We start from the raw sequence: 26,230 nt of genomic DNA, 5'->3' as shown, positions 1-26,230 counted from the left end.
AAAGCATTACTGGCAGCACTAACAGAGGTCATGCACAGCAGTTAAAATTGCTGGAAGAGGGAGGTGGAAGAGAGGCTAAGGCTGCTGAGCAGTAGACCATATCTGCTAAGGGTCTTCAGGGAGCAATCTATTGTATCCAATCCTAATGCACATGGTGTCTTGTCTTCAGAAAATATTCAGAGAAATCCAAACGTTGCTGCAGCCACGACTGCAGCCTCAAAGCAGATCAAATGCAGCATTGCCTGTGACTGTCAAGATGACACTGGCACATAATTCATATGCACTTTCGGACTGCTGCTAGAGTTATAAGCAACACTTTCAGTCTGTAATTGCACTGTTTTGTACAAGAGGTCAAAAAACACTTCTACTCAATTTTTTTTCTTGCCAGAGATAGTCAAGCTAAGCAAGTATAAAGGTTTGCACAAATTGCAGACTTCCTTATGGCAAACATTACCACTGACTAAAGAACATCATGAGACCTCGTCTATGCTCATGAACCAAAATGGACTGTAAAGAAGATTAAGAGCATGTCATAAGTTCCCTTAATAAACAGCTCTACTGTCTGAGCTACAACGGAGGAGATATCGAGTACTCCAGTAAAGTAGGCATTAAGATAGAACATAGAACACAGAACATTGAACAATACAGCGCAGAACAGGCCTTTCAGCTCTTGGTGTTGTGCCGATCTGTGAGCTAATCTAAGCCCGTTCCCCTACATTATCCCATCATCATCCATATGCTTAACCAAGGACTGTTTAAATGCCCCTAATATGGCTGAGTTAACTAAGATCTTTCTGCGAGCATACTACCAATCTGATTGGTAAGAAGAGCAGCCCTTCCTACAAGGCAATAAAAATGAAGAACTAAACAAGGAGGAAAGGTCCAACATGAAGTGGAGGAACAGGAATAGTGGCTGCAACATACATTGATAGCATTGGGCTTCAACGTTCCCAAGCGGAATATGAGTTGCTGTTCCTGCAACCTTCAGGTGACATCATTGTGGCACTGCAGGAGGCCCATGATGGACATGTCGTCTAAGGAATGGGAGGGGGAGTTAAAATGGTTTGCGACTGGGAGGTGCAGTTGTTTATTGCAAGCCGAGCGGAGGTGTACTGCAAATGTGCCCCAGTTCAATGTGATCAAATTACTCATCAGCAATACCTGTAACCTCAAAAATACATGCTCATTCTCTAACACTCTCAAGTGTCTTACTATTTTCCCATCACTGAACATCACATTGCCCTGTTTCTACTTACATAAGGAAGTTATTTTAGATGTAGTATCTGCAATGTGGCAAGTTATGTAATCTCATTAAAAGATCTACTGTAGGAAAGTAATTACAATATAAGTGAATTCCATATTAAAATTCAAAAGTGACACACTCCAGTCCTAAACAAAATCTGAATAATGCTAAATACATACAAAGAAGGGAAAAGTTCATTGAGGTAACAATGTGTGAAACTGGATGAACACAGCAGGCCAAGCAGCATGTCAGGAGCACAAAAGCTGACGTTTCGGGCCTAGGACCATCAGAGAAGAGGATGGGGAGAGGGTTCTGGAATAAATAGGGAGAGAGGGGGAGGCGGAGCGAAGATGGACAGAGGAGAAGATAGGTGGAGAGGAGAGTGTAGGTGGGGAGGGGATAAGTCAGTCCGGGGAGGACAGACAGGTCAAGGAGGTGGGAAATGGAGGTGCGTCTTGAGGTGGGAAGAGGGGATAGGTGACAGGAAGAACAGGTTAGGGAGGCAGGGACAAGCTGGTCTGGTTTTGGGATGCAGTGGGGGAGGGGGAGATTTTGAAGTTTGTGAAGTCCACATTGATACCATTGGGCTGCAGGGTTCCCAAGCGGAATATGAGTTGCTGTTCCTGCAACCTTCGGGTGGCATCACTGTGGCACTGCAGGAGACCCATGACGGACATGTTGTCTAAGGAATGGGAAGGGGAGTTAAAATGGTTCGCGACTGGGAGGTGCTGTTGTTTATTGCGAACCGAGTGGCGGTGGACTGCAAAGCGGTCCCCAAGCCTCCGCTTGGTTTCCCTAATGTAGAGGGAGCCACACCAGTTCTACTAACCTCATCCTGCCTCCTTGACCTGTCTGTCCTCCCTGGACTGACCTATCCCCTCCCCACCTATCTTCTTTTCTCTCCATCTTTGGTCCGCCTCCTCCTCTCTCCCTATTTATTTCAGACCCCTCTCCCCATCCCCCTCTCTGGTGAAGGGTCTAGGCCCGAAACGTCAGCTTTTGTACTCCTGAGATGCTACTTGGCCTGCTGTGTTCATCCAGCTTCACACTTTGCTATCTTGGATTCTCCAGCATTTGCAGTTCCTATTATCTCTTAAGAGTTCATTAAGGTTTTTGTTTATGTTGTGAGCTTTGGACATCACTGGTGACGTCAGAATTCCTTACCATTCCTATTTGACCTTGAATTGCTGGCAGGATGTGATTTGAATCCTTGTCCCTGGGATATCAGCCTGGAGCTCTGGATTACTAATCCAGCGACATTACCATTATACTGTTATTTCCCCACAAAGGCATAGAAATATAAACTAAATGGTATGGCAATAAATAACTAATGGGAGACATTTAAAGAAGCAATTCAAAACATTCAACAAAATGCATTCCACTGAGAAACAAAAGAAAAAGGATACTATCTCCTTGACTCAGTAATGAAGTTAAAGTGAGTAATAGATTAAAAGAAGAAGCTTATCATGCAGCGAAGAATGAAGTATGGCTTAGGATTTGGAATGTTTTGGAAACCAGCAAAGGGCTAGCAAAAAGTTTAACAAAGAGAAATGAATGGAATGTGGGATTAAATTAGTCAGCAATATAAAAACAAATTGTTGGGGCTCTAACAAGTATATAAGGAGAGTAGCTAAAGTAAATTTTCTTTCCTTAGAAGCTGAGACAGGAGATATTATCACAGGGAATCAGGAAATGGCAGACACTGACCAATTATTTGTGTCTGGCTTCATGGTAGAAGACACAAATTACATACCAGAAATAGAGGGTAAAAAGGAACTTAAAAAAGTGAAAATAAGATCATTAACATAATAAAAAAAATGTGACGTTTAAAAATCAAACTTAAAAATTCATTTCAGTTTCTGAAACGGTTGTTATACAGACTATTTTTGGTCGCATTGATTGAGAGATGACATTGATTGAGATGCTTGGAGTCTCCATGGGAGCATTTACATCCTTCTACAACAGCAGTGATGGTCAGTGCTTAACATCGCATTAAAAAGACTGCATCTCCTTCAGGGCAGCCCTGCCTTGATGCTGCATCAGAAAGCCAGCCGGGAGTATGTGCGTAAATTGCTGGAATGGGACTTGAGCCTATGAACTTCTGATTTGATCAAGAGTGCTACTGCTGAGCCACGGCTAACAAGGCAGAAGGCAAAATATTGCAGAAGTAAAATTTTAAACAATATTTTTGTTTGAGAGACACAATTTATCAGGATAGTTTTGCTTGCTAAATTCTTTTTGCTCTTTTTCAGACCTGGCCAAAACTACCAGCATTTACCACTTTTCATTTTGGTTTTTCAGTTTTGCCTTTAAAAGGTTCTTATTTCAGAAACTCATCCCATTAAATGTTAATATTATCATGAAGGACTATCATCTTTGTGAGATAACATTGTGTCTAAAGGCCTGCAGAAATGTTAAAAATGCAACATGTCAGCCAGTGGAACAAGGCCAGTATTCATGACAATGAAATATATCATACCATCCTGAGTTACGACCTTCAGTCAAAGCAAATCACACTGTGGATCTAGCATCAAAAACAACAGGATCCTACATAGGCAGCAATTTCATAGTTAAGAGATAATTTACTGGAATGTGGTTTTGCAACTTTTGAAAAGTATATCAAAAATATGTATGGACAAAGATAATCTTTGTGTGTTTGATTAAGTCAGCATCGTTGTATCCTGCATTACGTAGTTTGACTCAGACAGATAATAACTGCTGCAAAATGAACAATAAAGCAACACAAATCTGACGTCTGACCACAATAGAACATATCGGTGATCTAAAGACTGTAAAATTTGCAAACGCACGCCTTGTTCTCTGAACATATTTCTAGAACAGCCCAGAATTACATTATGTATTTATTCCACTATCTATCTCACATGTGATGACAAAATCACCACTGAATCAGTCTTTTCCAGGGCAAAGATGTCATGATACATTCCAGCATTAATCAAGACAAGAAAGACTTTGCTGGCTTGGAAATGTGCATAGAATGGAAGATGGTGCACCTCCGAGGTATGCTAAAGGGGCAGTATCCATGTCGATAGGCACTCAAAGCTCCAACTGAAAGTTCCTCATAAGGAGACAATCACAAGTGATGAACAAGGTGTAAAGCTAGATGAACACAGCAGGCCAAGCAGCATCAGAGGAGCAGGAAGGCTGATGTTTCGGGCCTAGACCCTTCTTCAGAAAATGAAGAAAATCTTCAGATTTTCTGAAGGAGGGTCTTGGCCCAAAACATCAGCCTTCCTGCTCCTCTGATGCTGCTTGGCCTGCTGTGTTCATCCAGCTCTACACCTCGTTATCTCAGTAGGATCTACAGATGCTGGAGAACCTATCTCTCAATCACAAGTGATGGACAAGTCCAGTTGATGGCTGATGCAAGAAGCGACACCATCACTACATGTCATTTTAGAAGTTCCAAAGGAGATGCCAAACCTGCAAACAAGGCATTGGCAGAAATGAATCCACACCACGAGCAAAGGACAAATTCTTTTATGGCACTTCTGGCAGATTTTGCCTTTCCAGAATTGACTTGATCAAGAATCAAAGCTGATGATCTCCGCTGACCTCAAAGTTTTGAACCATCTGTTTAGAGTGGCATGTTTTGAAATGGCAATGCATTTGACACAGATATTTGAACTCTCGTTGATGCTAAAAGGAACAGTGGATCATACAATAACAGCGAGTTTGGCTTCCTATGCACTGTAATGCAGATGTGACCTTTTTAAAAATGGACTTTTTACTGACACTAATGTAATTAACAGATAAAAAGTGAATATTACCCTATCATTTCAAGCCTACAGTGGAGGCAACATTTGAACAATTACAAATTACACTGTCAAGCCGGAACTGTGACCACCAAAGATTATGAAATTCTGACTACTGTAGACCATGTTTATTTGGCACCAAAAATCATGTTCTTGTTAATGCTTAACAAGTATGTTGTTCATAAATTTCCTCAGTCTGCCTGGATTACATCATGTTTCAAAAGTACAATTTCTCAATTCTCACGCAATTGAGGCAGATCCTTGCATCTGCAAAATAATAATGAAAATAATTAAACAGGCCTTGCCTCCCTTCTGACACCAGTAATTGTTTTCAAAATTGAGTTTCTTGAGCCATAAAATCATCGAAATGTTACAGAGCTGAAAGAGGCCATTCAGCCCATCATGTCTGTACAGGCTAAATAAAAGAACTGTCGACACTAAGATAATAAAATGTGAGGCTGGATGAACACAGCAGGCCAAGCAGCATCTCAGGAGCACACTAATCCCACTTTCCAGCATCTGGTCCACAGCCTTGCGGGGTACAGCACCTCAGGTGCAGGTCTGGGTTCCTTTTAAATGCAGAGTGGGCTTCCACTCCAATCACCAACCGGACAGCAAATTCCACACACCCACCACCATCTGAGTGAAAAGATGTTTCATTATGTCCCCTCTATTCTATCCACTAATCACCTTAAATCTGTGCCTCCTGCTAATTACCTTCTCCATTGGGGGAAATAGATCTTCCTTGTCCTCTCTATTCAAGCCCCTCTGTATTTTGCACACGTCAATTACATCATCCCATTATCCTCCTCTGCTCTAAGCAAAACACCTTAATTGCTAAACTGCTGATGCCATCCTACAGGTGAAAGCTGTTTTCTTCATTACCAACTCCACAGCCAATTTTTGTGTTTTTTGCAAATTTCCAAACCATGCCTCCCACATTTAAATCTAAATCATTAAAATATACCAGAGGCAGCAAGGAACCAAAACGGATGCCTGTGGAAAAACATTGGAAACTGTTTTCCATTCGCAACAATACCCATTGATTATTGTTTTTAGTCACTGAGCCACTTTGGATCAAACTTGCCTCAATCCCTGTATTTCACAGCTTTAGCTTTTCTGAACAGTCTGGTATGTATCACTTTGTCAAATACCTGACTAAAATCCATGTAGACAACACTCCTTCATCTATCCTCATTGTTAGTTCCTCAAAAAAAATAATTTAAATTAGTACATAACCTTCAGTTAACAAAGTGATAATGGGAACTGCAGATGCTGGCGAATCCAAGATAATAAAATGTGAGGCTGGATGAACACAGCAGGCCCAGCAGCATCTCAGAAGCACAAGTTAACAAAGCCATGTTATCGCTAATTAATTTATGCCTTTCCTAGTAACTGCGAATCCTATATCACAACATTAGGTCTTGCCATGTTTTCACCACTAAGGTCACATTGAACTGCCTAATTTTACTTGGCCTATCCCTCATACCCTTTTTGAATAATAGTACAATACTTACAGACTTCCAGTTCTCTGGCACCTCACCTGCACCTAGTTAGGATTAGAAAATTCTCAGAGCATCCATTATTAACTTCCCTCAACTGCTGAGGAAACAATTGAGAATGACTTCTGATGAAGAGTCACTGAGCTCTAAACATTAATTCTATTTTTTTCCTCTCAGATGTTGCAGACTGACTGAGTTTCTCCAGTAATTTCTGTTTCCGTAACAATTTATCCTCCCCTTGTGATTTATCCACTTTCAGGGAGGTCAGTCCCTCTAGGTCTACTCATCTCAAAAGGCTTATTTCTTGTAATACTTCATATTCCTCCTCTTTAACGAGAAAGTCAATAGCAGCCCCCTCCTTTGTGAAGGCAGAAGTCAGAATCTTAGCAGGCTCTGAATGATATAGGCTATGACAAAATGAGAATTGGCTATGATGTACAGCCAACCCCATCTGTCTGCACCAGCACCAACTATCAATTTACTCATGCAGCAAGGAGACTATACTCTGGGGATACAACCAGATCACGGATTGGACTAGGTGGAAACTCTCAGCTCTTTGCACACTGTCATAGCCCCTACTCACTCTGAGCCTACCTGGATGCTCACTGCACCCCTGCCTTGTGTTGCCATGCCTTAACACACACTGGCTCCTCAGCCAGAGACACCAGACTTTTATTATGCCCGTCTTGGTGCAGGAGTTAGCACAGACACAAAGCCAGGGAGCTTCTCACAGTTGTCATTGGGTCTCTGTCCACACAATGGGGATAGTCTTCACACAGGGGATCCCAACACAATAAGACAAAGGCTGCTTCTGATACCAGTCCTGGCCCTGCCTAGTGCAGTCATAATCAGGATTTTCTACTGGTAAGGGATGAAGATCCAAACCTTGGGCAGCATACCACCTGCCTTGATACTTTCTGCCCTTATGTGAGCTGCTTTGTTCCTGAAAACAGACAGGAGCAGGTACTACAGGAAATTAAAGTGGGTGGGACAGCTGTTACTATCAGTGCAGGTGAGGAGGTGGCCTGAGAGTGACCAGGCAGCATAGAGGGCATGCAGAGATAGTAGCACAGGGGTGAGACCAATTGGAGAAAATGTGAGCCTTGGTGGGAGGTGGGTGAAGGAGCAGAGAGAGAGAGAGAGAGAGAGATAGAGGGAGAAAGAGATATATATAGAGAGAGAGAGAGACAGGGTAAGGTATTGGAAAGAAGATGGTGGCACTTATGCAGACAGAGTGCAGAAGGGCATTGACTGTCTTTCTACAGTTCTGGGGCATTCCTCCAGATGGCTGAGAGTGCGTCAACCCAGGTGTCAAAACCAGACCAGGCTGGCACAGTCTGGCATTGTGGCTGCCACCATTGGCTCTGGGAGAAGAGAAAATCGCATCTCAGCACCACCCTGTTCAGCAGGACCTCCAAGACTCTGTCTGCAAAGCAGAGCAACAACTTCCTCATCAACAATATCCACGGAAAATGTCAGGAACAGCTTCAGCTTTAGACTGACATCCTCAGCCCTTCTCAGGTGCAGAGTGGATTTTCAAAGATGGTACAAACACAAGAGATGCTGGTGAATTCCAGGAACAGCACAGGATAAAGATGGTATTGGATTTGGACATGCAGGATGCCACAGAAACGAAGTAAGTGCTTAATGAGATAATACGGTGTGAAGCTGGATGAACACAGCTGGACCCAAGAGGGGTGTCTACCCGAAACATCAGCTTTCCTGCTCCTCTGATGCTGCTTGGCCTGTTGTGTTCATCCAGCTTCACACCATGTTATCTCAGATTCTCCAGCATCGGCAGTTCCTACTATCTAAGTGGTTCATGAGGCAAGTTTGATAAGATAGCCACAAAAACAGAACTTGCTGGAAAAGCTCAGCAGGTCTTTTGGTTTTTATTTGGTAGGGTAGCCACTTGGCTACACTGCAGAAATTCCTCCAAAAAGCTCAATGCAACACAGACCGAGCCAAAACACTTAAGATTTAGCCGTGTGTGATTTTAATCATAGTGCTTTAATCTGTCTGTTCTTTCATGCTTCTAGCTATCCACAATAGGGATAAGGTGGTCATACCAGATTATAGGGAGCAAAATAGGAGATTTGAAAGCCAGGACATCTGAAGCAGTAGTCTTAGAATTTCTCCCAGACCCATATGCTAGTGAGCATCGAAATAAGCGAACTCAGTGTTCAACACATGGCTGGAAAGCCAATATCAGAGGGGGAGGATCAAATTTCTGCGGCATTGAGACCTGTTGTGGGGACGGTGGGACCTGTACAAACTGGATGGTCTAAAACCAAACAGGACCAGGATGAATATTTTTGCAGAAAGATTTGCAAACTTTGTTGCCAAAGGTTTAAACTAGGGGTATGGGAACTGAGAGCATTTCAGAGCAGAGAAGGGAGGGACAAATTTAGCAAGTGATTCTGAAAGGCAGAAGAAGCAGAGGTTGAAAATTGTATAACGCAGAAAATTGGTAGTATTTAAAGGAAGCTATGGACGTAAAACACAAGGAGTTAAGTGAATAAAGCTCAGGGGTGACACATAAAGCATTAGATCATTGCTATTAAAGAGGGGCAAGAATGGCAGGTTCATCATCTTAGATACAGGTTTTTAGGCAGGATAGAGAACGGGATTAAAAGGTCAAGGGTGTCGCATAACTGGTTAAATAATCAATCATGGTTTGCAGAAGGACAACATCTTAAACGAAACATCAAATGCTCAGTTGCGCTCAGAAACAAAAAGGGAGCAGGCACACAGTTATCTGTGTACTATCCCCCAAATAGTGAGAGAGAGTTACAGAAATGAATATGTAGTCAAATTTCTGAGCGCAAAAATAAGAAAGCAGTGGCGATCAGTCAGTATTTATATTCCTTGTTGCTTTTTCGCTTGACACAATTTATACTAGTCAGATAAGTTGATAGAGCAAGAGATAGTCTAACCCGAACCATAAATGTTCCTTGAAGGAATTTTCTCAGCTTCAAAGTTGACCAAAATGTTGATGTCCACAGTAAATCTAGTCAAACATAAAAGCAGCATCTCTCCTGTGCCAAGACTTTGTGCCCCACACATCCCAGTCAGAAGGTCAATATTTCTTAAAGACATAGGCCATCAACGGATGTTTCATCGCTCAACTGGCAACTCATAGAGGCAAACAAAATATCATACTTCTGTTTGTTTATACTCTTTTCTCTTTCTCTCCTCCCCTTTTCTCCACAAAATATCTTTTTTCTCTCCTTCACACTGGACAAGTTCTTTCAACTAAGGCAAAGCACGTCTGTCAGCAGGACTGAAAGTGGAGCCACTTGAATCAGGTAGTGAAGTTTATATTACAATCTGAAGGTCACACCAACACAAAAAGTCTTTTGTTTCTTTTAGTTGGAAACACTATAATTCAATTTATCTTAAAAGGTGCAAACCTTAGGACAGGCATGAAACATGTTATGATACCTCTCATTTACTGCTTAAACCTAGGTGTTACTTTATACAAGTTGATAGGGGGCATGCTAGAGATGTACAGGATTATGGTGGGCATAGATAGGGTGAGTAGGAAGGCACCTGTACCATTGATAGAGAAGTTAATAGCCCGGCCATTGATTTAAGTTAAGAGGCATAAGGCTAAGAGGAGAGTTGAGGAGAAATTATTTCAACCAGTGGGTGGGGGTCTGGAATTCACTGCCTGAAAGTGTGGTTGAGTCAGAAACTCTCGTAACATTTAAGTAGTATTCAGATATTCACTTGTACTGCCTTAGCCTTCTGGGCTCTGGGCCAAGAGCTTGAAAATGGGATTAGTACAGTAAGATAATTGTTCACTGGCATGGACACAATGGGCTGAATGGCCTCCTTCAGGGATGTAAACATCCATGAGTCTACGAGGTTGGTAACTCTGCTACAATAATGGATGAAGAAATTTATTAAAATTTCAGTGAGCATCCTCTGCTAATACCATCAAAGGTAATTTCTAAACCTAAATAATGCTACTGAAGAATTTCTCTGTCAACAACACACAAATGGCTCAAAAATTAAACTTCACAAAATCACACTTCATTTTAGTGCCAACAAATTTATAGGAGAAGTATTGATCAAGGACCATTTTCAGCTCAGCAGTCCACAGATCTATTATTTCAATTACGCATTATTGTACTTACTACTTGTCTTTGTTCTGATAGTAACTAGAGTTTGAGGTCACAGGTACTCCACCGCCACGAATAACATGAAAGGCTGTTGGGGAGGATGCAGGATAATGACCAGGACGAATAGGTTTGGCTAAAATGAAAGAACAAGATTTAGTTAAATTACAGTGCATTCAAAGGTGGACAATTGACCTGAAAAATCACAGGCAGAATGTTAACTCCTGCCAACATGTTTGCAGACAGATGCCTAACAGTTTACACTGCCCTGGACCCAATCCATCACTCTCTCCCATAGAAACACGGAAACACAGAAAATTGGAGCAGGACGAGGTCATTCAGCCCTTCAGCTTACTCCACTATTCAATATGATCAAGGCTGATCATCGAAGTTCAATATCTTGAGTCCTAACCAATCCAATCCCTCCAGGCATGTATTCCTGCCATCCTATGAATCAGCCTGGTAAACCTTCTTTGCATTCCCTCAAGAAACGGACATCCTTCCTCAGTGAAAGAGACCAAGACAACACACAATTCACTGGTTGTGGTCTTACTGACGCCCTGTACAGTTGCGGCAAGATACCCCTGTAAATTCCTGTCATTATAAAGGCCAACATACCATTTGTTTTAATGACCACCTACTGCACATGCACACTTAGTTTTAGCAACTGATCTATAGGGACACCCATGTCTCAATGCAATTCCCCTTTCTCAATCCCATTCAGATAATAATCTCCATAGTTATCCACTTTATGTTGCATCAGCAATGTATTTTTCCTCTTTCTTAATGTGTCGAAATTGCACTGAACCTTCCCTGCATCCTCCTCAAGGTAAACTCTTCCTCCCAGCTTTGTGTCACCTGCACAGTTGGAAATATGACATGTCATTTTCACATCCACATCATTAACATACGGTGTGATTAGCTGGGATTGAAGCACCGATCCTGCAGTACCCCAGTAGTCCTTGCCTGCCACTTGGAAAAAGACCTACTTATTCCTACAGAGATGGTAAGAACTGCTGATGCTGGAGTCAGAGATAACACAGTGTGGAGCTGGAGGGACCCTGTGGGCCAGGCAGCGTCAGAGGAGCAAAAAAGCTGACATTTTGGTTCAGGACCCTTCTTCAGAAATATTACTACTCCTTGTTTCCTGTCTGCCAACCAGTTCTGAGTCCATTTCAGTACATGATCTCCAATCCCATGTGTTTTAATTTTGCATGCTAATCTCTTACATGGGACCTTCTGAAAATCCAGTAAACCACATCTACTCGTTCCTGTTATCTACCCCATTCTCAAAATTTCACAAAATTTCTCAAGTGCGACTCACCCTTCATTAGATTTGGCTAGCTCTTTCCTATCTTGCCACTATCATCCAAGTGTTCTACTACTACACCTTTTATAATGGACTCTAGCATTTTTCATGTCAAGTGTAGAAAGCTGGGATCAAGTGAATCCCATGGCATGTGTACTGGGTGTAGGAGTACACATAAGAAGGAATCAGGAGGGCAAAAGGGGATATGAGATACCTTTAGCAGATGAGATGAAAGAGACAGTACAGTAAGTACAGTAAGGGAAAAAGAGTAACTGGGAAGAGAATCTATAGATAGAACCACAGGAGATGGGTAAGATATTAAACAAATATTTCACATCAGTAGTGGAGAGAGATAATGGGAACTGCAGATGCTGGAGAATCTGAGATAACAAGGTGTGGAGCTGGATGAACACAGCAGGTCAAGCAGCATCTTAGGACCACAAAAGCTGACGTTTTGGGCCTAGACCCTTCATCAGAAAAGGGGGATGGGAGAAGGTTCTGAAATAAAGTATTTGCTCTGGAAAAGGATATGGAAGCTAGGGAACTTGGGGAAATAAACAGTGACATTTTGACAGAAGAGGTGGTGGAGATTGTAAAAAAGCATGAAGGTAGATAAGCCTTCAGAACTGATCAAGTGTATCCCAGAACATTGTGGGAAGCTAGGGAGCAAATTGCAGGGGCCTTAGCAGAGATATTTGTATAATCTACAGCCATGGGTGAGGTGCTGGGAGGTTGGAAAGTGGCCAATATTGTGCATCTATTTAAGAAAGGCTGCAAGGAAAACCCAGGGAACATCAGGCCATTAGCCTAAAGTTAATGGTGGGTGAGTTTTTGGGAGGGGTTCCTGAGAGACAGGATTTACATGCATTTGGAAAAGCAAGTACTGATTAGGGACAGTCAGCATGGCTCTGTGTAATGGGAATTCCTGTCTCACTAAATCGATTGAGTTTTTTGAAGCTGTGGCCAAGAAGATAGATGAATGCTGAACAATAGACGTTGTCTACATGAACTTTAGCAAGTTCATTGACAAAATTCTGCATGGTAGACTGGTTGGTCAGGTTAGTTCACATAGAGTCTAGGGAGAGCTAGGCAACTGGATACAAAATTGGCTTGCTGATAGGAGACAAAAGAGTATGCTAGAGGGTCGCTTTATGGATGGAAGGCCTTTGATCAGTGGTGTGCCACAAGGATCAATGCTGGGTCCATTGTGTTTATCATTTAGAGAAATGATTTGGATGAAAATATGGGAAGCATAGTCAGTATGCACGCGGATGACACCAAAATTGGTGGCAGATAACCTTCTTCTCTGTTAGCTATAAGAGTACGATGAGATCTTGATTAGCTAGGGATTCAGGTACATTGTTGTTTGAATGTGGAATCACAGATAGATAGGGTGGTGAAGAAGGTATTTGTGACACTCGCCTTCATTGGTCAGAGCATTGAGTAAAGGGGTTGGGACTTCATGGTGTGTCTGTACAAGATATTGCTGAGGCCACATTTGAAGTACTAGACTGGGAAGGGTACAGACAAGATTTACAAAGCTAGAAGGTATGAGTTATAATGAGAAGCTGGATAGGCTGAGACTATTTCCTGGAGGATAGAAGGCTGAAGGGCAACCATTTAGAGGGTTACAAAATCATGAAGGGCATAGATAGGGTGACTAGTCAAGGTCTTTTCCCTGTAGTAAGGAAGTCTAAACTAGGGGGCATTGATTTAAGGTGAGAGGGGAGATATTTAGAATGGACTTGAACGTGGTGCATATATGGAACAAGTTGCCAGAGGAAGTGTCAAAGACAGGTATAATGTGTTTAAAATACATTTGGGCCGGAACATGAATAATAAATGTTTAGAGGGATATGGGCCAAATGCACGCAAATGGGACTAGTTCAGTTTAGGAAACCTGATCGGGCATGGACGAGTTGGACCAAAGGGTCTGTTACCATTCTGTATGACACTATATTAAGTTAACTCGTCGATAACTCACTGTTTTCTCTCTGCCTCCCTTCTGTACTAGGTACCCTCTAAACCATTGGAACTGTTCCAGAGTCAATGAAATTTTGAAAAATGGCCGCTAAGTGCATCTACTATTTCTAGGGCCACTTCCTCAAGGACTCTGGGATGAAGACTATCAGGCCCTGGGGATTAATGAGTCTTTAAGTCTGTCAGTTCCTCAAAATTATTTCCCTACTAATACTAATTTCTGTCCACTCCTTCTTCCCATTAGGCATTGAGTTCTCCTATATTTTTAGGATATTATTTACTTCTTCCTTTGAGTAGACAAAAGTAAAATATAGATGCTGCCAGACTTGGTGTTTTTCCAACATTATTTTTGCTCCAGTTTTTTATTTGTTTATGCATTCAATGGTTCTGCCAACTCTTTGTTCCCCATTTAAATTCCCATGTTTCCAACTATAGGGGACCTAAATTTGTCTTTACAAATCTTTATTTATTTGCGGTACCAAGGTCTGGCATTGTGTCTTTTGATCAGGGCAGGTCAATGTCCTGTTCCACACCCTTTCCCATGCCACACAAAATGGCCACCAGTGGAAATACACTAGAAACTTCTGCTTGCATTCCTCAGCAGCCTCTCTTTGCTCACTCTGGGCCCATTTCAGAACCTGAGTACCAAACTGCCAAGGGCAGGAGAATCAAAGGAAGGTTTAATGCATTTCCTAGCGTCCCAGGGACACGGGAAATTACCTCCTGCTCCTATTGGCCTACAAGCTGTGCTAGGAAGGCACCTACATGCTCCATCCAGCTGGCCTCATGTCCGCTCAGTTGTCAGATATCACAAAGCCCAGACAATCTACCCTCCAGGATTTACTGGGGAAAAGGTTAAACCTGAAGCATGAAATCTTTTAGATTAAAATATTGTAAGGCAACACTCATGTCCAGAGAGCAGGTCAGTTAAAAGCCTCCAACTACAATACAGATAAAAGTAGAAGTGAGCAGGATGGAGTCATGTTTTCCATCCTTTTTATTTTTGGCATTTCCTCACCCATGCATCTGCACTAAAATTAGTCCCATTATTTCTAGATAAAGAGAATAAAAATATATCTACATGGAGCATCATCAAAAGTAATTCCTGTTTTCAATATTTTGAACAACTCTCAATTCTTCAAAATCTACCTCGGTCCAAAATGTGACTACTTGGATGCTTTCCCAACACTCCTTTAGCATAGAACATTTAGGGAAAACCTGTTGGCCGTTCTGTTTTAGAGCCTATAGTCAGTATTCCATGTTTGTTCACTACTTCCAAATACACCACCCTATATGCTATTCCTTCTCCCTGAATCCCCACCACTTCAAAATCAAGGCTCAATGCATTCTAACTCCATCTGTTTTTCTTCCTCAGTCTCAGAACTGCATGACTTCCTGCCTATGCCTTTAGGCCTATGCAGCGTTCTTAGCTTGTAGGTAATGTTGACAATACCTCATTGCATTGTTGATGTCCAGTTAGTTGGCTTAAAAATACAAAATGGGGAGCACTTTCCTCCAAGCTACAATTTACTTTGTGAATAAGTGTCAGATCTGATTCTCTGATTTAGTACCACTGGCAGGGAGTGATATTTGTAGGAAGTACTAATTAGGAAGCTATATACCTCTACTGCTTAGTTTTCCTTCCTTCGATATCAAAGTAAGAAGAATTAGGAGCCCAAGGCATTTATTTCTCTGCAGGGATTGTTCTGAAGGGAATCAGTTTTTCAACATTACATCCAAGTGATATAAAACCAGGATGACACAAGTCGGTATGCTAGTTGAACCAAGACTAGTGTCATCACAGAGTGACAAACCTCCTTTGCTGCAAGTTGACAAAGAATTTGAGGACAAACAATCTTCTTTCCACTTACAAGGAAGTGCAGGTTCGTGTGTTTCTTAGCTCACCAGCCTGTGGATCAACTTGACTTCTGATCAAGATCCACAGCGATGAACCTTACATTCTAATATAAATTCAACTGCAGCATCTTCCCTTGTGGATGGTGTCACAACCACATTTTGCAAGTGGTTTGGATTCAGACATTGTCTCGTTGCAAAGCTCCATCTGTATCCTAACGAATCCCTTTAAAACCCTTCATTTTCACTCTCTCCAGTCTCAATCCAAATTATGAAGCAATGTTTTCCGTCAGGCTCCAGCCTGTACCTTTCCTCCACACCACCTGCAGCGTCAGTCTTTTAAATGTTAATGACCCATTATCTGAAATAATCTCTGAAACTACTTTATATAGCTCAATCCAACACCACTACATGAAGCTTCCTAAAAACACATCACTTTTAACTCTGTACTCAGTCTCCTCTTCTAAAGTTCTGTTCTTCCTCTTTTACGTCTATCTCCCTGCCTTCAAATTCAGAGTACAATTTAAATCGGAGTAGCTATTACTATTTTCATGTTGCAATCAGAAATAATTACACTTTCTTTCACAAATCAGGGGCATAGCTTTGCTTTCCTGGCACCCTCAGCATCAATAAACTCCCTTCAGGCTAAAGACAGAGCCCACATGCATGAACACAAGTGAGTGGAAGCAGCAAAGACACTCACCAATCTGAGCAGAATGTGCCCGCCTGGCCATGTTTTTGGCTCGTACTGCTTCCTTGATTCGATCGACCTCCTGATGGTAGCGCTTGCGGTCTCTCATGGCACTCTCCTTGGCTTCCTTCAATGCACTCTCCAGTGATTTAACTCTCTCAGCTGTAGCCCGAAGTCGTTTTTCCAGCTTAGGAAGCTCACAACGAAGATCTGCATTGTCACGAACCAGCTGGAAGACATAAAGAATTAAGAGGATGATTGTGAACCTTGAGGTAACTGGGCAGGGAGTGGGGCAACTATATGACTATTTGACTTTGACTGATAGTGTCAAATGGCCAATATTGGATAAATTCCCACAATGCACCTCTCCTGAATTTCTTTTCCAGGGTAGATGTTTATCTGCCAGAGAATCCAACATTGAACTCTAGAATCAATACGACCAAAGTCAAGACCAGCCCAACTATGAAAATAATCACAAACTCTGTGACAGCATGACCAACTAATGGGTTTAATGGAATTGAGAACATTAATCCTAAATTTTATTTGGCAGATCTAAGTGGACATAAAAGTAGACATGCTGCAGAATTTATAATGAGTTTGAAAGCATAATTTCATGCTATGCTTCTGTTTTGTGGGCTTATTGACAATATGAAAACATTTTTCCATTATTTAAGAACACAAGGAATTCATCAATGATATCATCCATCTCCATTCTGAAGCATACAACTAGACAAGACAACAAAAAATGCAGCAAGTCAGAAGGTCAAAATAAAGTACTAATATCTCATAACCATTATTCCTATGCATCCTGTGCCATGCCTGTTGCATTCTACTCAATTTATCTCCTACCCAACCACTCCTTAATAAAATGGCCAGAAACTACCAGAAATAATGAAGACCTCACAGAGTCCTTGAGATTCACTGTCAATACTCATTGTATTTCACAGTGGAAAAACAAAGGAATCTTTGCAAATTCTTTCAGTCACATTGGGAAGAGAAATTTTACCAGATGCATCAAGACTGACTGTCACTCAAAAAACATGAAACATACAGCCATTCCCACAATAACCAAATTATACAAATAATCCATTCAATTCCCTCAAGGAGCACTGTCGAGTTATTTTCTCTGCTTGAGCCTAAAATTAACCTCTTTCAATTTGCATCACCAATGACACAAACATCCAGGCATAAGTTCTCACATGGTTAATGAATATTGCTACCTGCACAATACAACACTCCCCAAGTGATGTCACATTGCTCAGTGGGCTTTTAACCACAGAAGTTTCCATTGACAATGACACTGTAGTGACAACAATCTCATTTAGAAGATGCCAATAACGGAAATCCAAAGTTTCAGAAGGTTCACTTAAGAGACTTTATTAATAGACAAAATAGAGTCAAAGGGTAGCAGTTTGGAATTAAAGACAATCATGCTTGTCCCATCATTCAGTGAGGTCAGAGCTGATCCTTGACTGAGTTCATTATACAAACTCTAATATCACAATCCATTTAAAAAGCAGTTCTAAATGATACCATCCTATTAGGTCATCCTAGTCATTGACTCAACAGAAGAATGGATTTGTTGACCAACTAAGTGAGGTGAGGAAGAATGCTGCATTTCATTTTGAGCTACTATGTTTTACAGTACTTTGGAATGTGGCTTACTGACAAACAAGAGTATAATCAGCAGAGGAAAAGTGTCATATATTGCAGATATATTAAACAGGGTGGTAGAGATACCAAATCTGCTCATGCAAACTAGTCCTGCCATATTCTGTTGTGAATGTTGGTGGGCATTTAAATAGTTCACTGGGAGATGATGCTCCACAAATATGACGGGGATCCATCACATCATTGCAAAGATAAGGCTGAATAATTTACAAATATCTGCAGCCAGAGGTGGTGAGTGGATGATCAGCCTCAGACTATTAGAGCAGTCCCCATCATCACAGATGCCGCTTCTCAGCCAATTTTATTCACTCCATATGATATCAAGAAGTTGCTGAAGGCATCGGACACTGCAAAGACTGCGGGCCCTGATAACATTCCAGCAATGATACTGATGGTATGTGCTCCAGCCAAACTGTCCGATTACAGCTAAAACACTGGCTTTCAAACTGACAGTGTGGAAAATTGCCCAGCTATGCTCCAATTGCCAAAATCTGACATATCCAATCAGGCCAACTGTTTCCTGGCAGTTTACTTTCAGTAAAGCGATAGAAGGAGTTCTCAACAGCATTATCGAGTGCAACCTAGTTAGCAATAACCTGCTCATTCTTATTCAGTTTATGTTCTGCCAGGGTGACTTATTTCTTCACTTCATTGCAAAGAGGCTTCAACGTGGACAAAAGAGATGAATTCAGACGTGAAGTGAGAGTGACTGCCTTTGACATCAAGCCACACTTGAATGAAGTGTGGCATCAAGTGGCCCAGGCAAGACTGGAATTAATAGGAATCAGGGGAAATCTCTGTGCTGGTTGGAGTCATAGCTGGCACATAGGAAGGTGGTCATGCTTGTTGGAGGTCAGTCATCTCATAAGACCATAACATATTGGAGTGAAATTAAGCGCCTTTGCCCATCGAGTCTGCTCCACTATTCGAACATGGCTGATACGTTTCTCAACCCCATTCTCCTGTGTTCGCTCCATGACCCTTAATCACTTATTAATCAAAAATCAATCTATCTCTATCTTAAATACGCTCAATAACTTGATCTTCACAGCACTCTGTAGCAATGAGTTCCACAGATTCACGACCCTCTGGCTGGAGAAATTCCTCCTTATCTCAGTTCTAAAGACTGTGCCCTCATGTCCTAGTCTCTCCTATTAGTGGAAAAATCTCTGTGTTCATTCTATCCAAGCCTGTCACTGTTCTATAAATTTCATGAGGTCCCCCCTCAACCTTCTAAACTCCATTGACTACAGACCAAGATTCTATAATTACAGGAATAGATAGCATCCTTTGTAAGCAGGATAGACAGTCCCACATGGTATGTTGCCTGTCCAGGGCCAGGGTGAGGAAAATCTCTGACCGGCTTGAAAGATGTTGGAGAGTGAAGGGGAGGAGCCAGTTGTTGTGGTCCACATCTAGACAAACAGCATAGGCAAGATGAAGAAGGAGGACCTGTCTTGGAGATAATCAGGAACTAGGAATTAAATTAAAGAACAGGTCTTCAAACGTTATAATCTCCGGATTACTACAAAAGCCACATGCAAGTTGACATCAGGACATGAGGATAAGGGAAATAAACATGTGGCTAAAGAAGTGGTGCGGAAAAAGGGGTTTCTTTTCATGCGCACTGGCATCAGCATTGGAACATGAGGGATCTGTACCACTGGGATGGTATCCACCTGATCCGAGCTGGGACCAATGTTCTAGCAAAAAGGGTAAATGGTATGGGCGACAGGAATTTAAATGAGAAAGGTGGGGAGAAGGGCAGGATAAAACTCCAAGAAGTATAATGGACAATGGGAAACAAAGCAGCAAGGGAACATTAGCGATGTGTAATGAGGCAGACCTGAAAAGGGAGCTTATGGTAAAGGAACCCTTAGGAGGTTGTGATCATAATATGATACACTTTACCCTGCAATGTGAGAGGGAGAAGCTAGAATCAGATGTAACGGTATGGCAGTTGAATAATGGCATGAGACAGGAGCTGGCCAGAACTGACTGGGAGAGGACCCTAGCAGGAAAGTCAGTGGAGCAGCATTGGCAGGAGTTTCTGGGAATAATGCGGGAGACACAGCAAAAATTCATCCCTTTGAAAAAGAAGCATACTAAAGGGAAGATGAGGCAACCATAGCTAAAAAGGGAAATCAGAAACAGCATAAAAGCAAAAGAGAAAGCACATAATGTGGTGAAGGGGAATGTTAAGTCTAGGGATTGGGAAGCCTACAAAGACCAACAGAGGTCAACTAAGAAAGAAATAAGGAGGGAGAAGACCAAGTTGTAAGGGTAAGCTAGACAGTAATATAAAAGAAGATTGCAAGAGCTTCTTTAGACATACAACGGGTAAAAAAGAGGCAAAAGTGGACAATGGGCCACTAGAAAATGATCCTGAGCAGACAGTTGTGGGGAACAAAGAAATGGCTGAGGAACTTTATGTCAATCCTCACGGTGGAAGACACAAGTAGCATCCCAAAAATTCAAAAGCATTAGGGGCAGAGGTGAGTAGGATGGTCGTCATCAACAAAAAGGTGCCGGAAAGTTTGCAAATGATACAAAGACGAGTGGAGGGACAGGTAGTATTGAGGAGGCAGGGAAGCCACAGAAGGATTTAGGCAGGTTGGGAGAGTGGGCAAAGAAGTGGCAGAGCAAATATAATGTGGAAAAGCATGAGGTCATGCACTTTGGTACGAAGAAAGAGGCGTAGACTATTTTCTAAATGGGGAGAAAGTTCAGAAATCTTAAATGCAACGGGGCTTTCGAATCCTCGTCTAGGATTCTCTGAAGGTTAATTTAGAGGTTCACTCAGTAGTTAAGAAAGCAAATACAATGCTGGCATTTACTTCAAGAGGACTAGAATATAAAAGCAGGGATGTACTTCTGAGGCTTTACAAGGCTCTGGTCAGACCACATTTGTAATATTGTGAGCAATTTTGGGCCCCATATCTCAGGAGGGATGTACTGGTCCTGGGGTGGGTCTGGAGGAGGTTCACGAGAATGATCCCAGGAATGAAAAGCTTAACAGAATGAGGAATGTTTGAGGACTCTGGGTCTATACTCGATGGAGTTTAGAAGGAAGAGGGAGGATCGAATTGAATCTTACAGGATACTGAAAGGCGGGGATAGACTGGACATTGGGAAGATGTCTCTATTAGCAGGAGAGACTAGGTCCCCAGGGCATAGTCTTCGAGTAAAGGGAGACCCTTTACAATGGAGATGAGGAGAAACTTCTTCAGCTAGACAGTGGTGAATCTTTGGAATTCATTACCAAGGAAGGTATTGAAAGCCAGATCATTGAGTATATTTAAGACAGAGCTAATTTGTTCCTGATTGTTAAGGAGATCAAAGGTCACAGGGAAAAGGCAGAAGAATAGGGTTGAGAAACTTGTTAGCCATGATTGAATGGTGGAGCAGACTCGATGGGCCAAATGGCTTAATTTCTGCTCCTAAGACTAATGGTCTTAATGGTCTATTTGCAACCAATTCCCATATGACAATACTTTCATCCCTGGGATCTTTCTTGTACACCTCCTCTGGACTCCCTCCAAAGTCAGCACATTCTTCCTGAGATACAGTGCCCAAAACAGCTCACAATATTCCAAATTCTAGAGGTAAGGTGGGAGTAACAGCCTTTGATATCAAGGCTGCATTTGGCTGAGTGTGGCATCAAGGACCCCTGGCAAAACTGGAATCAATGGGTGTCAATCGCAACTTTCCACTAGTTGGAGTTATGCCTGGCACATAAGAAGATAATTGTGGTTGCTGGAGCTCTGTCATGTCAGCTCCAGGATATCTCTGCAGGATTTCCTCAGGGTAGTCCACTAGGTACAACCATCTTCAGCCACCTCATCAACAATCTTCCCTCCAATAGAAGCTCAGATGTGGGGATGTTCAATGATTGCACAATGTTCAGCAATATTTGTGACTCCTCAGATACTGAAGCAGTACATGTTTAAATGCAACAAGATCTGCACAACATCCAGGCTTCAGTTGATAAGTGGCAAGTAACACTTGCACATACCAATGCCAGGCTGTGATTACCTCCATTAAGAGACAATCTAACCACCACCCCATGACATGCAATGGTATTATTATCACTGAATCCCCTATAATCAACATTCTGAAGCTCAGCTGCATCTGCCACATAAACGCAGTCACCACAAGTAGTTAAGAGCCTGGCAATAATGCAGCAAGTAACTCACCTCCTGACTCCCCAAAGCCTGTCCACCATGTATAAGGCACGAATCAGGAGCATGATGGAATACTCACCACTTTCCTGGATGGGTGGAGCTTCAACAATACTCAAGAAGCTTGACACTATCCACTTGATTGGCACCACACCCACAAGCATCCACTCCTTCTACCACCATTGCTCAGTAGCAGCAGTGTGTGCTATCTACAAGATGCACTGCAGAAATTCACCAAAGGTCCTCAGACTGTACCTTTTAAACCCACAAACACTCCCATCTAGAAGGACAAGGGCAGCAAATACACGGGAACACCTCCACCTGCAAGTTACTCTCCAAGCCATTCACTAAACTGAATTGGAAATATACCACTGTTCTTTCACTGCCGCTGGTTCAAAATCCTAGAATTCCCACCCAAACAGTGCTGCCCACATCCCATGAATCAATTCTAAAAAAAGCAGTCCGATCACAGCCTTATACAGGCTCAGCTGTACACCCATGCTCTTGTATTCTAATTCCCTCAAAATGAATGCTATCATTGTATTTGCCTTCCCAACTGCAAAATGAACCTACATGTTGGCCTTATGAGAATCCTTAACTAGGACTTCCAAGTCCCTTCATGCTGCAGATTTCTGAAGCCTTTCCCCATTTAGAAAATAGTTTATGGCTCTAATCTTCCCACCAAAGTGTATAGCCTTACACTTTCCCACACTGTATTCTGTCACTTCCTTGCCCATTCCACTAGCCTGTCCAAGTCCTCCTACAGCCTTCCTGCCTCCTCAACTCCATCCATCTTTGTGTCACCTGCAAACGTAGCAATGATGCTCCCTTTCCAGCAAATTAATATATAATGTGAAAGCTGTGATCCTGACTCTGACACCCATAGAATTTTGCTAGTCGCTGGGTGCCATGCTGAGAAAGTTCCCTTTATACCCAATTATGGCCTTCTGCCAGTAAGCCAATCCTTTATCTATGCCAGCAGCTTGCATCTATCGCCATGGGCTCTTATCTTATTGAGCAGCCTTCTATCTGGAGCCTTGTCTAAGACTCCTAGAAATCCAAATGGGTCATGTCCACTGGCTCTCCAATATTTACCTTGCTCGCCACCTCCAACACATCTCTCCAGAAGTTAAACAGGACAATGTCCTAGGCCCAACCACCTTTCATTGCTTCATCAATGACCTTACCTTCATCATAAGGTCAGAGAAAAGATTGTTCACCAATGATTACAAAATATTCAGTACTATTTGCAAGTCCTCAGATGCAGAAGCAGTCTAAATACAGCAAGACCTGAACAATACTGCAGGTTTGGGCTGGCAGGTGGGAAGTAACATCCACACAATACATGCGCCAGGCAAATTTGAAAATTGTGTGACAGATATCATTAGAAGACCAGACTACTTTCAGAATTTCAACATGAATCCTCATCATACCTGCTTGTGAACTTTTGTAAGTTGCTCCAGGTTGTTCTCAAGAAAGGATATTTTCTGTTTCTGAGCAGCACTCCCCCCTCCATCATCGGAATCCAGTTCCGTGCTCTGGGGATGCACAAAGCAAAATGATCAATCTGTGACCAGTCTCAAAGTGTAATGAGTCAAAATGACATTTACATCCTTGTAATAGAGCTCTGCTGATAGTGTTCATTTATCAGCAAATAAAGTCAGCAACTATATTTGTGAACAGGACCAGTATGATTCCTAGATAACAAGGTGTACAGGTGGATGAACACAGCAGGCCAAACAGCATCAGAGAAGCAGAAAGGCTGACGCCCCGGGCCTAGACCCTTCTTCAGAAAAATGATTCCTTTCAGTAAGATACATCAATTTATACTCTTGCTGTATGGATGAGATAGAACATAGAACATAGAACAGTACAGCACAGAACAGGCCCTTCAGCCCACAATGTTGTGCCGACCATTGATCCTCATGTATGCACCCTCAAATTTCTGTGACCATATACATGTCCAGCAGTCTCTTAAATGACCCCAATGACCTTGCTTCCACAACTGCTGCTGGCAACGCATTCCATGCTCTCAACTCTCTGCGTAAAGAACCTGCCTCTGACATCCCCTCTATACTTTCCACCAACCAGCTTAAAACTATGACCCCTCGTGCTAGCCATTTCTGCCCTGGGAAATAGTCTCTGGCTATCAACTCTATCTATGCCTCTCATTATCTTGTATACCTCAATTAGGTCCCCTCTCCTCGTCCTTTTCTCCAATGAAAAGAGACCGAGCTCAGTCAACCTGTCTTCATAAGATAAGCCCTCCAGTCCAGGCAGCATCCTGGTAAACCTCCTCTGAACCCTCTCCAAAGCATCCACATCTTTCCTATAATAGGGCGCCCAGAACTGGACGCAGTATTCCAAGTGCGGTCTAACCAAAGTTTTATAGAGCTGCAACAAGATCTCACGACTCTTAAACTCAATCCCCCTGTTAATGAAAAATCCCTGTGAGCTGGTGGGGTGTCAGCATCTGAGAAAGCCACTTTAGAATGCTAATTACCAATAGCTGTTCCTTCAGGTAGTTTCACCCTCCTCATATCATATCTAGAACTGAATGAGTACAATTAGATCGATTGTTTAGTTTTAAAGTTTGAGAGGAAAACCATGGCTCCTTAGTGGTACTCTCCAAAAGCATGCCCTTGGACTCTTAAGAGAGTGCATTAAAAATAAATCATTGGACTAGATCAATTGACTTACTTTCTTGACTCTGGTGGTGAGGTCTTGAACAAAAAGTTTTCGGAGGTTGTGGAGAGTTTGAAGTTCCTTTGCCTTTTCAAAAAAATAAGTAGTCACCATTAGAAGCTTTATGGAACACAGATTTGAAATAAGTATGTCACCCTCCAATCACTAATCATTCTAACGGTCATTAATGAACACAAACCCTATTGACTACAGACATTTGCAAACATAATTTGAAATAACTGGAAGTCACACCATTTGATTTGGGCTGTGGGGGAGGTGGAGGGAGGAGGTGAAACTGTGTTTAAAACTGCCATATCCAAGAAAAACATCCATTTGTTGAACAAAAAAGTTGCTGATTATAATATACAACGGAGCAAACAATATGTGCGGAGCAGAACAGGATCTTGGTATGGAACATATGGAAAATTTATTCCTCCCCGCACCCAACCCCCAACCTCTGCTATCCAAAAAAATTTAGAAGGTGATGACAGGATCTGACATTTTTGTTGGGCAAGATAATTCACCAATGAAAACATCCCACTTTCAAGCCTCTGCACTCAAATTAGAAACAGATTGCAATGTGATTCAACAGATCTACATGGAGATATATGGCTCTGTTTGTTTCAGCTGCAGAGCTTCTTTAAAGAAAAACTAATAATGTTTTCACGCTGGTGACAGTATATGCCAGAAACCATGGAATCTATATTGGAAAGGTTCAACTTAGGGAAGTGGTTTATAGGCATTACACTGTAACTCCACTGCACTGTGCATTGCACTGAAATGGCACAGTCTGTTTTCTACAGGTAACTGACTTTCAAGTTGAGTTGTTACATAATTGGGTAGGGAACTAGTTTATCCTGAACTGAGTCCATTAAAAGTCCAATAGGTTTCACATTGAAACTTACAACTGTCTCCTCCAGCCCCTTGAGGTCCTGTTTTGCTTGCTCTCTTTTGTCATTAAGAAGTCTAAAAGCAGGACATAAAAGTTATTCGGAGTCAGATTTTATTTGAGATTGACAGCGTATTAAGAAAATAACTTCATGCCTCCGTGTTGTACAATTTACAAAATCAGAGGTAAACAGATCATATTACAAAAGAATGGTCTTCAAGTAACAACAAGCCAAACGTTATAATTATAACGTTATATAACTGTCATGCTATTATAGTAAGCAGTCTCGTGAGAGCATCACCAGTCAGCAATGGGGCGCCACTGAGCA

At 42.0% G+C, this 26,230-nt stretch overlaps 1 protein-coding gene across 2 annotated transcripts in view; it reads right to left on the bottom strand.

Annotated features, from left to right (window-relative positions):
• LOC125454109 (kinesin heavy chain) overlaps positions 1 to 26,230 on the bottom strand; it is a 190,265-nt gene that overhangs the window by 12,052 nt on the left and 151,983 nt on the right. For both annotated transcript variants that reach the window (XR_009445962.1, XM_059647460.1), the window contains exons 21-25: positions 25,919 to 25,979; positions 25,029 to 25,100; positions 23,762 to 23,866; positions 16,489 to 16,705; positions 10,661 to 10,778 (exon numbers count right to left, since the gene is read on the bottom strand). Coding sequence is in view for 1 of the 2 variants with exons in the window: in XM_059647460.1 (XP_059503443.1) it covers positions 10,661 to 10,778; positions 16,489 to 16,705; positions 23,762 to 23,866; positions 25,029 to 25,100; positions 25,919 to 25,979 (573 nt within the window). In the remaining variant the exon portion in view is untranslated. The remainder of the gene's footprint in view (positions 1 to 10,660; positions 10,779 to 16,488; positions 16,706 to 23,761; positions 23,867 to 25,028; positions 25,101 to 25,918; positions 25,980 to 26,230) is intronic.

Source organism: Stegostoma tigrinum, chromosome 7 (assembly GCF_030684315.1).
Source record: "Stegostoma tigrinum isolate sSteTig4 chromosome 7, sSteTig4.hap1, whole genome shotgun sequence".
NCBI classification, from domain to species: Eukaryota; Metazoa; Chordata; class Chondrichthyes; order Orectolobiformes; family Stegostomatidae; genus Stegostoma; species Stegostoma tigrinum.
The sequence above is the reverse complement of the archived record's forward strand: the minus strand, read 5'-3'. Positions and strand labels throughout refer to the sequence as shown.